We start from the raw sequence: 15984 nt of genomic DNA, 5'->3' as shown, positions 1-15984 counted from the left end.
TGTGAACCCCCCAGCAGACTAGGCCTATAGCAGCATAACTAAGGGATGGTTCAGGGTCACCTGATCCAGCCCTAAACTATAAGCTTTATCATAATGGAAAGTTTTAAGCCTAATCTTAAAAATAGAGAGGGTGTCTGTCTCCCGAATCCAAGCTGGAAGCTGGTTCCACAGAAGAGGCGCCTGAAAGCTGAAGGCTCTGCCCCCCATTCTACTCTTAAGTATACTAGGAACCACAAGTAAGCCAGCAGTCTGAGAGCGAAGTGCTCTATTGGGGTGATATGGTACTATGAGGTCTTTGAGATAAGATGGGGCCTGATTATTCAAGACCTTGTAGGTGAGGAGAAGAATTTTAAATTCTATTCTAGATTTAACAGGGAGCCAATGAAGAGAAGCCAATATGGGAGAAATATGCTCTCTCTTTCTAGTCCCTGTCAGTACTCTAGCTGCAGCATTTTGGATCAGCTGAAGGCTTTTCAGGGAGCTTTTAGGACAGCCTGATAATAATGAATTACAATAGTCCAGCCTAGAAGTAATAAATGCATGAATTAGCTTTTCAGCATCACTCTGAGAAAAGATGTTTCTAATATTAGAAATATTGCGCAAATGCAAAAAAGCGGTCCTACATATTTGTTTAATATGTGCATTAAAGGACATATCCTGGTCAAAAATGACTCCAAGATTTCTCACAGTGTTACTGGAGGCCAAAGTAATGCCATCCAGAGTAAGTATCTGGTTAGACACCATGTTTCTAAGATTTGTGGGGCCAAGAACAAGAATTTCAGTTTTATCTGAATTTAGAAGGAGGAAATTAGAGGTCATCCAGGCCTTAATGTCTTTAAGACATTCCTGTAGTTTAACTAATTGATGTGTGTCATCTGGCTTCATTGATAGGTAAAGCTGAGTATCATCTGCCTAACAATGAAAATTGATGCAGTGCTTTCTAATAATACTGCCTAAGGGAAGTATGTATAATGTAAATAAAATTGGTCCTAGCACAGAACCCTGTGGAACTCCATAATTAACCTTAGTGTGTGAAGAAGACTCCCCATTTACATGAACAAATTGGAGTCTATGAGATAAATATGATTCAAACCACTGCAGTGCAGTACCTTTAATACCTATAGCAAGCTCTAATCTCTATAATAAAATGTTATGGTCAACAGTATCAAAAGCTGCACTGAGGTCCAACAGGACAAGTACAGAGATGAGTCCACTGTCAGAGGCTGTAAGAAGATCATTTGTAACCTTCACTAATGCTGTTTCTGTACTGTGATGAATTCTGAAACCTGACTGAAACTCTTCAAATAAACCGTTCCTCTGCAGATGATCAGTTAGCTGTTTTACAACTACTCTTTCAAGAATCTTTGAGAGAAAAGGAAGGTTGGAGATTGGCCTATAATTAGCTAAGACAGCTGGGTCAAGTGATGGCTTTTTAAGTAGAGGTTTAATTACAGCCACCTTGAAGGTCTGTGGTACATAGCCAACTAATAAAGACTGATTGATCATTTTTAAGATTGAAGCATCAATATTTGGAAAGACTTCTTTGAACAGTCTAGTAGGAATGGGATCTAATAAACATGTTGCTGGTTTGGAGGAACTAACTATTGAAGTTAACTCAGAAAGATCAACTGGAGCAAAAGAGTCTAAACAAATACCAGCAGTGCTGAAAGCAGCCGAACATGAAGAATAATCTTTGAGATGGTTATGAATAATTTTTTCTCTAATGTCTAAAATTCTATTTGTAAAGAAATCCATGAAGTCACTACTAGTTAACGTGAAAGGAATACTCGGCTCTACAGAGCTCTGACTCTTTGTCAGCCTGGCTACAGTGCTGAAAAGAAACCTGGGGTTGTTCTTATTTTCTTCAATTAATGATGAATAGTAAGATGTCCTAGCTTTACGGAGGGCTTTTTTTATAGAGCAACAAACTCTTTTTCCAGGCTAAATGAGCATCTTCTAATTTAGTGAGACGCCATTCCCTCTCCAGCTTTCGGGTTATCTGCTTTAAGCTGTGCGTTTGTGAATTATACCACGGAGTCAGGCACTTCTGATTTGAAGCTTTCCTTTTCAGAGGAGCCACAGTATCCAAAGTCATATACAGTGAGGATGTAAAACTATTGACGAGATAATCGACCTCACTGGGAGCAGAGTTTAGGTAGCTGCTCTGCACTGTGTTGGCACATGGCACTGAAGAGCACAACAATTAAGGAATTAGATCCTTAAACTTAGTTACAGCACTTTCAGAAAGACTTCTACTGTAATGGTTTGAGGAGACCGAAGAAGCTCTAAAGCCTCTTTCCCACAAACAGGGTTCCAGAGCCGGAGCCGTGAATTGAACCGTTTCCACCGCCGAAACACTCGGTGCGGGTTCAATTCCGGCCCCGCAAACTAGCTGGTCTGGAACCAGGAACCCGTGCCGAAAGCGGCAGAGGGGCATGACTCTGCCGTCTCAACATCAAGTTTTCTACCATATTACATGTGTATTACATGAGAAAAGTGAAGCGATTTTCACGGCTGTGAATTAGGTTGGGCTCTAAGGCTGAACTTGCTGCTTTGTATCAGTTCATATCACAGATAAAAGGACACAAAGTGCGTACTTGTCGTCTTGCTCTAATCGCTGTCTGTGTTTACCTCTGTGCTGCACACAGATGATGCAGTAGTTTGGTTTGGACCGTAAAACGTACTTGCAGCACAAGAAAGGAGAGTGTGTTCTCCCACGTTTGTGTGCTTCAGCTTCCGTGTCCAGACGAGGACCCGCCCACACTCATATGTAAAGGAGGAGTTCACAGAAATGCGGTGGGAATGCGGGCCCATTCTTAAGCGTTTCGCCGGTTCATTGGGATCGGCACAGGAACTTGCTCCGGCTCCGTAACCTCGGCAGTGGGAAAGTAGCATATGAGACTGCTTTAGTTCCACTGTGTAGGAAGAGCTCTGTGCCCCTCATGGAGAGGATATTGACAGCATCACGGACTGCGTCACGGAAAGCACTGTGCCCATCAGGAGGGTATGGTGTTTTTCAAACAACAAACCCTGGATCAACCCTGAAATAAAGGCTCTCCTGAACGAGAAGAAGAGAGCATTTAGATCAGGAAATAAGGAGGAGCTGAGAGCTGTGCAGAAGGATCTGAGAAGGAAAATCAGGGAGGGAAAAAATATCTACAGGAAGAAGATGGAGGACCAGCTGCAGCAGAGCAACATCAGTGAGGTTTGGAGAAGCTTGAACTCAATTTCATGCCACAAAACAAGCCCTATGGTTGTAGGAGACTTAGAGTGGGTGAACAACTTGAGCCATTATTTTAACAGTTTTGACTAGTCACCCACCCCTCCACCAGCCCAGTCACCCCTGCTGTCAGCCCCTCCATCTTTAATGTCTGCCAAGTTTTCTTCCCAGGAACTCACACCTCTAAGCTCTCAGCCATCACCCACCCCCTTCACTTCAGAGGACTAAATCCCACAGCCCCCCTCCCCCTCCCCCACCTCAGACCTGACACCTCTCAGCTCTCAATCATCACCCATCCCCTTCACTTCAGAGGACTCCATCTCACAGCCCCCCTCCCCCACCTCCATCTTGTCCCTTTCAACTCATCATGTGAGGAATGAGCTACGCAAGATCAAGGTGCGAAAAGCTGCAGGTCCAGATGGCATCAGCTCCAGGCTCCTGAGGTGCTGTGCAGATCAACTGTGTGGCATTATGGGATACATGTTCAACCTGAGCCTGAAGCTGGGGAAAGTACCACAACTGTGGAAGACCTCCTGTGTGGTACGGTACCAAAGACCAAGTATCCCAAGGATCTTAGCAGCTACAGGCTGGTAGCCCCAATGTCACATCTAATGAAGACCCTCGAGAGGCTGGTCCTCAACGATCTACGCCTTCTGTTGACGTCTTCGTTGGACCTGCTACAGTTCACCTACCAGCCTGGCATCAGGGTGGATGACACCATCATCTTCCTCCTGCACCGAGCTCTGACCCACCTGGAGAAGCCGGGAAGCACTGTGAGGATCATGTTCTTTGATTTCTCCAGTGCTTTCAACACCATCCAGCCAAGACTTCTGAGGGACAAGCTGGAGCCGTCAGGAGTGGACCACCATATGTTCCAGTGGATACCGGACTACCTCACTGACCGCCCACAGTACGTGAGGACACAGGGCTGTGTCTCTGACAAGCTGGTCTGCAATACGGGGCCCCACAGGGAACTGTGCTGGCACCATTCCTCTTCACCCTGTACACTGCAAACTTCTCCATCAACTCCCCACGCTGACATCTTCAGAAGTTCTTTGACAACTCTGCCATAGTTGGTGTCATCACAGATGAGGATGACGCAGAGTACAGACAGTGGACTCAGGACTTTGTGAACTGGTGCCAGCGGAACCACCTCCTGATCAACGCTGCTAAAACCAAGGAGCTGGTGGTGGATTTCCGCCGGCGCAGACCCACCACACTGACACCGGTGAACATCCAGGGAGTGGACATTGAGATAGTGGACTTTTATAAGTACCTGGGTGTTCACCTGAACAATAAACTGGACTGGACTGACAACACTGATGCACTTTACAGGAAGGGTCAGAGCAGACTCTACCTGCTGAGAAGGCTGAGGTCTTTTGGAGTGCAGGGGACACTCCTGAAGACCTTCTACGACTCTGTAGTAGCATCAGCCATCTTCTATGCAGCAGTATGTAACAGCAGCTTATCTGCAGCTGAGAAGAAGCGGTTAGACAAGCTCATCAAGAAGGCCAGCTCTGTCCTAGGATGTCCTCTTGACCCAGTGGGAGACAAAAGGACTCTGACCTAATTAACATCAATGATTGGCAAGGTCTCCCACCCCATGCACGAAGCTCTTACTGAACTGGAGAGCTCCTTCAGTGAAAGACTGCTGCACCCTAAATGCACAAAGGAGCATTACCGCAGATCCTTCCTCCCAGCAGCTCTACAACTTTATAACATCACTGCTCCCAACAAAAATAGAACCAATAGCATGCACATATTGTATGATAATATATAGTATATTGTCCTGTCCTGTTCAAGGTTCAACACATAGGCACACCATGTACATTTTTCAAGTTGTTAGACCCCACAGGTATATCTGTGACAGCTTCCCCGTTTCATAGGGTCCTGGCTACATGTCAGCGGACTATTACCCCAACTGGTACAATACAGCACTACTTAAAGCTGTGGCAGGGTGACTCGCCTGGCTTCTAACATCCGTTAATCCTGACGTCTGCCCCGCTTCCTCTGATCCTCGGTGCTGCCGTCGGGGAGGCTCCTGCAGCCGGTGCCGAGACTCAATCCCGTCAGTTATGGAGGCTCACCCCTATTGATAAGTGCACTTGGTACGTGCCAGGTTAATTTTAAAGGCTAGGAAAATAAGCCCTAGGGATATATTTTAGTTTAAGTGGATTCAAGACTAGTGTGACCAAAACAGAGCTAGGTGTTTAAGCTACTTGCCTAGAGTTTTACTATCATGAGACTAAGTGTACCATTAATAGGGGAAATAATTCTCAATAGAACTATACTGACTTTTTAGAGTCAATTTTATTTTGCAGGTTTCAGCTCAAGCAGTTTGCAATTAGCTCAAAATCAATTCTCAATCAATTCAGTAATCAACTTAAAATTCAGAACTCAAAATCAATATAAGTCAATCATAGAGTCTAATTCTCAAAATTACTAGATCACAATCATGATGGAATACTTATGAGCTGGGTTATTGAAGAGGGGGCTTGAAAATGTCCAATTTTGTCCATAAATCCTTTTTGAAAAGACTGACTTCAAGTGAGTCACTCTAAGCAATCTCCACGGATTGCTTAGAACCTCAGGTGAATGAGTACTAAAAAAGAACTGCAACCTTGTACCTGATTCTAATTGAAATTGAAGGAATATACTCATGGTATATGTTTGCCCTTACCATATGTACATCTATTTGCCTGAGAAACTTTCTCTTAGACGGGAAGATAAACATAACTGATTAAAAATACAGAAGCTCATAATGTTTGGTGTCATCAGGAATTTGGTGTTCTCACTGGGGAAGGCTCTGTTGTGGGTGAGGTGAGGAGAGTGCAGGCAGCTATAGCACTGCACCAGGAGAGAGGGGGGACAGCATATGGAGGGGGGTTAGATGGGAGCTAAGGGGTGGGGGAGGTGGTTAACAGCCCAGAGTCAAATCTATTGAAAAACAGATTCAAGCCATTAGCCAACCCCCAGTCAGCAGACACTGTGGCTCCTCTCTTGTCCTCCAGAGATGGCCAGAGATTTTATTCATGTTTCTCCAGTCTTCTCTGACTTTGCTTTTCTTGGAGCTGTTCCTTCAGCTTCCTCCTGAAGCTTTCTTTGCCTCTCCAGATCTTGTATTTAACATCCTTTTTTCACTCTTCTCAGTTCCTCTTTGTCTCCAGATCTGAAGGCACTCTTCTTCTCAGCAGAGCCTTCAGCTCTGGGGTCACCCAGATTATTGGTTTATTATTGGAGTAGCACCGTACCTTCTTGGTTGACACAGTGTTCTTCACACAGAAGTTCATGTAGTCTGTGATGCAGTGGGTGAGGCTGTCGATGTCCTCACCGTGAGGCCTGCAGAGTTCCTGCCAGTCTGTACAGTCAAAACAGTCTCTCAGGGCATCACTGCAGTCCTCAGACCACAGTGTTATTATCTTCTTGGTGGGAAGTTTCCTTCTCACAATGGGAGTGTAGGAGGTGTAGGTTGGGTGGAGAATGACCAGGTCTGAGTGGCCAAATGGGGGGATGGGTGATGAGCTATAAGCGGCCTTTGTGTTGGCAAACAGCGGGTCTAGAGTTTTATTGTCCCTTGTGTGGCAGTCAACATATTGGGTGAAGTTAGGGAGAGTGGAAGAAGGTGAGGCATGGTTGAAATCCCCAGAGATGTCTACAGTGCAGTGCCAGTACCATACTGAGATGCAGTATGTAAGGATGGATGTGATGGCTCACCTGTAGAAGTCACGCTCTCTTCAAGGCACCTCAGGAAGTGAAGCCTCTGAAGACCTCTCTTGACCGTCGATGTGGTGTTAACAGTCCAGGTCATGTTGTGACTGATGTTGACCCCGATGTACTTGATGCTCTCCACTCTCTCACTGCTGATTATGATTAGGCGATGGACGAGTGGCCTTAGTCTCACGAAGTCCAGGATAAGCTTCTTTGTCTTTGCTACATTGAGGATCAAGTTCTCTCTGCTCCAGCTTTCCAGGTTCTTGACCTCTGTTCTGTAGGCAGTCTCATTGCTAGATGTAATCCTGCATACCATGATGGTGTCATGTGCAAACTTTATGATAGTGTTGGTCTCATGGGTGGGTATGCAGTCCTGTGTGTAGAGGGAGACGAGGAAGGGGCTCAACATGCAGCCATGTGCTGCGCTGGTGTTCAGGGTGATGCTGGAGGAGACCAGCTCCCCCATATGCACAGTCTGTGGTCTCCTGGTGAAGAAGATCAGGACCCAGCTGCTCAAGTGTGTGTTGAGGCCCAGGAGGTCCAGCTTGGTGGTGAGTTTGTGAGGGGAGATAGTATTGAAGGCGGAGCTATAATCAATCAATAGCATCTGCATATAGCTATCCTGCTAGTCTAGGTTGGTCAGGGCAGAGTGGAGGGCCAGTGATGCCACGTCCTCCCTTGACCTGTTTGCCCTGTAGGCAAACTGGTGCTGATCTAAGGAGGCGGGATGCTATTCTTCAAGTGTCCCAGGATGAGTCACTTGAAGCACTTCATCACCAGCACTGTCAGGGCCACTGGCCGAAAGTTATTGAGACGATTGATTGTTTTGGCACAGGGATGATTGTCACTGACTTAAGGCACATGGGGATGGAGACCTGCTCCAGGAAGATGTTGAACAGGTCTGTGAGCACTGGTGTCAGCTCCACTGCACAGTGCTTCAGAACCCTTCCTGGTACTCAGGTCATCAGGTCCAGTGGCCTTTTTTGGTTGATGTGCCACAGGGTCCATTTCACCTCATGGGGGCTCAGCACCAATGGTGAGGCTCCCTCCTGTTCCTGTGTGTTTCGTGGCTTGTCCTGACAATCAAACCTGGCAAAGTGGTTCAGGTCATCTGGGAGGATGGAGTGGGTGGAGCTGGTATAGGTGCTGTTGTAGTCAGTGATGTTTTTGATGCCCTGCCACATGCACTGGGAGCCAGCACTGTTGAAGTGCTCCTCGATGCATTTCTTATAGCATTGCTTCGTTTCCCTGATGCCTTTCGTCAGTTTGGACCTAGCTGTTCTGTAGACCTCACCATCACCTGAGCAGAAAGCAGCAGCTCGTGCCCTCAGGAGACTGAAAACAGCACCATTTATCATGGCTTATGGTTGGGGAGTGTTCATAGTGTCTTCTGTGTGATCACACTGTCCATGCAGTAGGTGATGTAATTTGTAGGTGTTGAGGTCTGTGTGGTTGTTGTGAGTGGCAGCGCATTTCAGATTGGCATGATTAAAGTCCCCTGCTATTGAAAATACACCAACTGGCTGTGGTGTGGCCCTGTAAACTCCAGAGGCAGATAGAAATGTCTGCTTTTCAGCATTTTAAACTCCAGGTCTGGGGAGCAAAACGTCTTTACAATGTCTGTGTGCACAGGGCCACTCCACAGTGAAAAAATGTTAAAAAGATCACGAGGACCATAAAAACACAGAAAAAATTATTATGGTTCATGACTTATAAGAGAACAAATCTTCCTATGAAAATAACAGAAGCACAGAAAACAAAGAAAAAAAAAACATGCAAGAAATTACAGGAACTGCTACAACAGGCTGGCACTTGCACGGCACCCACAACAAAGTGATATGACCACGTAATAAAGAAATTAGAGGGTTAACTAGGTAACCAGAGCCTAGGATATCAACAAGCAACCAATCGTCAGCTTCAAAGCAATGCACAACTTAGCGAATCGCTTCAAGTGTGTATGCAGCTTTCAAGGGTGGAACACAGCCATGATGCAAAACTTATACAGTGAAAAGTAAGATTTCCATCAAGAAGTCTGAAACATCTGACCAAACAGCAGTTCTTTAACAGTATTTAATGTGCTGAAGTATATACCAATTTATCAAAGTTTGCATGTGCATTTGTTTAAGAGAGAGAGAGATACTCACATAAATTTCACTGAGCATCACATCGACAACACTTCCAATGACAATCACAAAATCAAAGATGTTCCAGGGGTCTCCAAAATAACCCTATGAGAGAGCACACAAATGCAAATTTTTTTTTTTTATGTATGCAAGCAATGAAGTTTAACTGTAAATACATTGGTACTGACATGAGAGAACCGAGTCTGCTAGCCCTGAAAGATGAATGCAGAATTTTTAACAAATCATGGACTTCTGTGTATTTTCTGAAGTTAGAGGTAAAGCCATGTGCCTAAGTTTATGAAGAGCAGATTGCTGTGTTTAAGGATTACACTTTGAATTTCCATTGAGACTGGGCTGATAGAGAGCATCTGAACCTTTGCTAGAAAAGCTGCAAAAGCAGCAGGAACTATTTACCAAGCTTTACACATCCAGGGACCAGCTTTGTGATTTCCCACAAACTGCAGAAAAAAAAAAAAAATCAGTAACCAGTTCTCTGATGGGGAGATTATCAAAGTGTTTGGTGGAGTCTGCTGCATTAATATGCACTGAGAGAAAAGAATAATTTGAAAATGTGCCAGGAGAACTGTAACAAGATGGCTTTAGGACACTGTGGGGAAATCTGGAGTTTCAATTCAAAAACAAAGTGAACAATTTTTACATTTTCTTCTTGGCTCTAGATGACAGCTATGATATCTGCAATATCCATCTAGTAACCACTACACTGGTTGATCTATTACTTGCTGCAATAAGTCAAGGTAAGGAACACAGGATGTCATGATAGAGGAGTGAATATGAACCACCAGTTCTGTGTTGTGAACCAGCATGAAGCAACTATCACAGGGGCTATTCTCTGGGATGCTGTAGGTCTGCAGGCCTTAGGCTGCTTTTCAGTTGGCCTGGCAACCTTGCCAGAGAGGATGGACCAAATTCAAGATGATGATGGTGTATTCATTGATACAGAGTCATCACTTTCTTTAACTACACCAGATTTGTGTATTGACATCGCTATTTCGGGGTGCATTTTCACTTTTATTTAGGACAGAACAGTTGAGTAGACAGGAAAGGTGAAAGACAGCAGGTAGAACATGCAAATGGCCAGGTGTAGACTCAAACCCAGGCTTTGGCATTAGGCTTTTTGCAAATGGATCACCTGGTCAACCAGTGAGCTATACCAGCACCCTGGCTATTTCACTTTAACTGATTGATTGATTGATTACATATATCTCAAAATAAAAATATGTTGGTTACAACTGTTGGGAGGGGTAGACCACTGGTGACCACTGGTGAGTACTTGATTTGCATTTGTATGACTCACAGAAACCTCCTTTATATATGAAAACCTGCCCTAGACCTGAGGAGAGGGGGGAGCTGAGGGAGCACTGACACAAAGTCCACGGCAGTTACCTACAGTTTTCTGTTCTGACCAAAGCCTCCTGTTGAGAACCCTAAATCTCAAGGCGCGCGGCAATATTATATGCTAGTAACTGTTGAAAAACCCACTTTTCATGTAGTGTCGATGATCGATTTTGTAATCGTATCACCAGATCTGTGGCCGTATGTTCTGGACACTTGGGTGAAAAGAGGAGCTGAGCTGTCAACTGATCACCACCTTTTGTTGAGTTGTAGTGTTGTAGCACTCAAGATCGGTCTTGGTCTTGAGACCACTTTTTGATGGTCGCATTTGTACTCAATCTTGTCATGGTCATGCGGACTCTGGATTTTATTTCAAGACCAGTCGAGACCACAGCTGTGGAATTATCACTAAATTGCCAGAATATTGTCCAGTTTATTTGTTAATATCTTTGCTATTACTGGATGCAAAACGTACTGAGTCAAATCCAACAAATATTGCTCTCCTCTGCCCACTCCCAGGAGCGCGGCCCACAGACTCCACGTGCACCTGTATCATTTCACCCAATTTGGATATATGGGCAGTTTCATTCAAAATATGCATGTTTGATCTCGCTACGATCGTGCATGTGCTTGATTTCGCAGGCTACAGAAATTAAAATGACAACTGGCATGAACGTGAGGAGAAGTAAGAGGAAAGATGAAGATCAAATGGAAATTTCAGGCTTTCAATTCAATTTCAACAACAACAACATTTCCCAGCATGAAAGGTAAATACCAACCTTCATGTATTCTGATACACAAACTGAAAATTTAATGAAAATATTAGGGCTGCAACGATTCCTCAAGTAACTCAATTCAATTATTAAAAATCCTCTACACAAATTTGTTGCTTTGATGTTTCGTTTTAACTCTGCAGCTCAGGTGTCTCCAAGTAAGCAGAGCATTTCATCCACTTTAGCGACAGTAAAGTTCACCGTCGCTGCAATGGATTTCCATCATTTGGAAAAAAAAACCCCTTTAACGTGAGTGGATCATCGCTGACAAGTTTTTACACACCTTCACTACTCCGTGCTGTGAGTGCGAATGTTTGGGTGTGAGCGCATGTGTTGTACAGAATGTCAGCTGTTATTTTACTTTTACGTCAGCTGTAGCCACCAGAACTGATCTATAACCACAGTTTGCTAGTGGGGGCTGCCATTAACACTAGCGATTGTTCAATTGTTCGGTAGAAATGTAATTTGTAGGATGCTTGTGAATAGAAAGCATTAAGCATTAAGCTCATGCAGTCCCCAGTTTTTCAACAAAAACAAAGCAGCGGCTGTTTTAAGTGCAGTCTGTCTGCACATGTGCAGCATGCGCAAAGAGGCGGAGCCATTACTGAGAGGGTGAGCTCAGGCAGAACGAAAGGAGCTCTTGTTCCTGTAACCACCTTAAAACCTTTACTGGGAAACAACTGAAAGTCCTTCATCAACCACCTGATCAGCAACATGAAGAACAGAGAACTTTTTAGCTGCTCCACCCACTGGTGTTTGCTTCACATAGAAACATCTGCAGTATGGAAGTTAAAATATGCTGACGAATTGTTAAAATGAAAAAAATTATTTCTTATCCAGTTACTTGATTAATTGATGGAGTAATCGATAGAAGACCTGATTACTAAAATAATCAATAGTTGCAGCCCTACTTGTATAGTCAAACATTAGTTTTCAGCACCAGTGGAGCTTTGAAAGGCCTTCAAGAATAAAAAACCTACAGTTCCCAGCAAGATGATGTTTTCCTGTTGTTGCATTAAAAACGTGATCATTTATGCTTAAAACATAGGGGTTGCTATTCAATCGTAGGAAATGCTTTTAGCAGCTAAACGATAAAAAAATCTGGATTATGGTTTTTTTGTGTATGCTTTTTATATGATTTCTTTAAACCCATTAGTGGAAGGAAACATCACTCTGGGACAGATTAAATGCATGATATATAAGTATAACTCTTCTGGATTATGTGCAAAAATTATCACTATCGATCTAATAAGGCCTGGTTTAGCATTCTGCGTCGGTCCTTCGTACATAACCGAAAATCCTCTCTGAACCTAACCTGACATGCACCTCGAGAAGTGTAACTACAGGTCCACAAAGATGTGACTGTGAAAGAATGTGGTCTTGTTGGCTTCATCAGGCGGTGGCCTCCAGCCAACCAAGTGTGAAGCGGTAGGAATGAGAATTAGTACGTCTAAGTACGAGGCCATGGTCCTCAGCCAGACAAGGGTGGAGTGCCCACTCTGGCTCAGGGATGAGTTGCTATCTCAGGGTCTTTTTCATGAGTGATGGGAGAAGGGAGATTGACAGACGGATTGGGGCTGCATATGCAGTGACGTGGACACTACACTGGTCTAGTGTGGTAAAGAAGGAGCCAAGTGTGAAAGCAAACCTGTTGATTTACTTGTCAGTCTATGTCCCCATCCTCACCTATGGTCATGGGCTTTGGGTAGTGACTCAAAGAATGAGATCGCACTTACAAGCAGAAATGAGCTTCCTCCAAAGGGTGGTTGGTCTCTCCCTCAGTGAGAGGCTGAGGAATGCAGCCATTGGGGAGGGGCTCAAAGTAGAGCTGCTCCTCCACATTTAGAGGAGCCAGTTGAGGTGGTTTGGGTATCTGACTAGGATGCCTTCTGGGCATCTTTTGAGTAAGGAGTTCCAGGCATGTCCTACCAGGAGGAGGCCCTGGGGCACATTTTATCTCTCGGCTGGCCGGAGAATGCTTTGGGTTCCCCCCCGGATGAGCAGTAGGCAGTGGCTAGGGAGAGGCGGGTCTGGGCCACTCTGCTTAGGGTGTTTTAGTCCTGCCAGCTATAGTCTGTAAAGTCAAATCCAAGTTGCTCTGTGTTCAGTACACAGTGTTTATGCCGATGGCAACTGTCCTGCCACACAGATAAGAGTTTGTAGGAGTGGGAGAACGGCCTGTTCTCCATGGGGCTAAGAAGGATAGTTCTTATATAGTGCTTTTCTACTCTGTCTGAGCACTCAAAGTGCTTATAAAACATATTTACATTTACAGATGAAGCCACTCAAAATGGCCAGCCCATCCGTGACGGGAACTTGGCCAGTCTGTGGCCGATTCGGGGCCAGAATGTGGCCAAAATGAAATCCCCCGCTCATGATGCAGCAGTGCAGCCACGGGTGGGAACGCCCCTATGCAGCATTTGGGAAAACTGGTGATAATGTTTTGTGTATCCACCAGGAGGAGCAGTTATACTGGAAGTGCTTTCAGTTACAGCCCGCTATGCTGTATTTAATTCATACATATTATATTTGCTCAGGGGTTCTATGATTCTAAGAATCTGTAAAATACTGATATAAATCTTTGCTTGCTGCCAGTAAAGTAGAGGATCAACACAAAGAACAAGCTGACTAATTAAAATGACAGCATGAAACACTTATTTAACCACACTGCTAATGTTTATAAACAAAGAGAAAATCTGAATCCTTCAAGCCTGCCCTACCCTGTCACTCGTTTTCTGGCCCTCCGGACATGATCCGGCCTGCTTTCAGACACCAGAGCATCAAACATTGGTTCTGCTATGGCCCTGCAGTGGAGCCCCTCAGCAAAATCTAAAGGAAGAGTCGCCTGTAGTTAGGGCAGGGAGTCTGTGCTACCTTGCTTATTTCTGTGTATTTCGATGCGCTTTCTGACCATTTGGCATATAGAAATGTATTTTATGCTTCAGTAAATTAAGCTTTCTTAATGTATTAAAAACTAGGCAGATATCAGTCGGATTCAGTCAGCCCACTTAAATCTCGCTTTTCTGACATTTTTAACATTTTTAATCAGAAATATGAATTTGAACGGCCAGAATACAGCAGCATTTTCCTCAACACACTAAATAAAATATAAAATTATATTTTTCTTCAAAAATAATATTAGGAAAAAATTTAATATATCAAGCTGATCAAAATTTTCAGCTACAAACTGTGATGTGAATTTTTGCACTTCACAGATGGAAAAATGCTACATAAACTGCTGAAACTGTGTCCAGATTCTCAGCAAACAGTGCAGCTGTAAACACAGTGATGGAGATGGAGTGATTTTTTTTTTTTTTTTTGGACATTCACACACATAACACAACATAACACAATTTTTGTTCCCAGCCTTTTAGTGTTATATTCCAATTGCTTATGTCTAACACAAATGCAAAATTGCTTACATTCATCATAAACTTCGCTTCTGTGACCACGGCAACGAAAGCTATGCATTTTCACTATAGAAACAGTCAATTTTGCATCTTCTCATTCATACAGTCAGACTAAGAACACTATATGCATTGCAAATTTACACAGATTACAAAAACTGTTCAGAAGTGTGTGGTTTTCCGAGATTTACGACTATACTGCAAATCAGTTTCACGAATCAATCCCCAAATATAGTCACCCATCATGTTCTCATTATATTGTCCTTGGTAACGGCGTTCAAAGTTCATAATGTCCTGGTGAAAGCGCTCGCCTTGCTCCTCTGAATAAGCTCCCATGTTCTCTTTGAACTTATCAAGATGAGCATCAAGGATATGGATTTTGAGTGACATCCTGCAGCCCATTGCAGCATAGTTCTTTATCAGAGTCTGAACCAGTTGTGCATAGTTTTCATCTTTATGATTGCCTAGGAAGCCGTGAACCACTGCGACGAAACTGTTCCAAGCCGCTCTCTCCTTCCTATTCAGCTTCGTGGGAAATTCACTGCACTCTATGATCTTCTTGATTTGTGGTCCGACGAAGACACCAGCTTTGATCTTTGCTTCAGACAGCTTAGGGAAAAGATCTTGGAGGTAATTGAAAGCTCTCGACTCCTTATCTAGAGCCCTGACAAATTGTTTTATGAGCCCCAACTTGATGTGTAGTGGTGGCATCAGCACCTTGCGTGGGTCCACCAGTGGCTCCCACTTTACGTTGTTCTTCCCCACAGAGAACTCTGTCCACTGAGGTCAGTCTCGCCTGTGGTAGTGCGCTTCAGTATCCCGGCTGTCCCAAAGGCAAATAAAGCAAGGATACTTTGTAAAACCCCCTTGGAGGCCCATCAGGAATGACACCATTTTGAAATCTCCGATAACTTCCCAGCCGTACTCATCATACTTCAAGGCACCTAGCAACATCTTGACACTGGTATATTCCTCTTTCAGGTGCACCAAGTGAGCTACAGGAAGAGACGGATACTTGTTCCCATTGTGAAGCAGCACGGCTTTGAGGCTCTTGCATGAACTGTCTATGAAGAGGCGCCACTCCTTCGGGTTACAGGTGATACCTATAGCCTCGAATAGACCGGCCACATTTTTGCAGAAGCACAGTCCATCTTGATGACTGAAGAAGCTGGAAAAAACTTGGTGACGCTTCCTCTGATCTGTGACTTGGACGCTTTCATCTATTAAGTTCCATTGCTTGAGCCTTGAGGTCAGAAGCTCAGCGCTGGACTTGGTGAGACCAAGGTCTCTGATCAGATCATTGAGGTCTTTTTGGTTAGGATAGTATGGCTTCCGCTCCTCAGCTGCATATGAAGAGAAATCAGGATCTCCAGCGTCTTCCTCAGTGTCTGACCTGC

At 44.3% G+C, this 15984-nt stretch overlaps 1 protein-coding gene across 1 annotated transcript in view; it reads right to left on the bottom strand.

Moving 5' to 3' along the window:
* Window positions 1-15984, bottom strand: part of LOC115776226 (dihydropyridine-sensitive L-type skeletal muscle calcium channel subunit alpha-1-like) — a 252673-nt gene that overhangs the window by 39111 nt on the left and 197578 nt on the right. The window contains 1 exon segment of the mRNA XM_030723834.1: window positions 9076-9159. Within this exon segment, the coding sequence (XP_030579694.1) occupies window positions 9076-9159 (84 nt within the window).

This window comes from Archocentrus centrarchus, unplaced genomic scaffold (assembly GCF_007364275.1).
Source record: "Archocentrus centrarchus isolate MPI-CPG fArcCen1 unplaced genomic scaffold, fArcCen1 scaffold_29_ctg1, whole genome shotgun sequence".
Taxonomy (NCBI): Eukaryota; Metazoa; Chordata; class Actinopteri; order Cichliformes; family Cichlidae; genus Archocentrus; species Archocentrus centrarchus.
The sequence above is the reverse complement of the archived record's forward strand: the minus strand, read 5'-3'. Positions and strand labels throughout refer to the sequence as shown.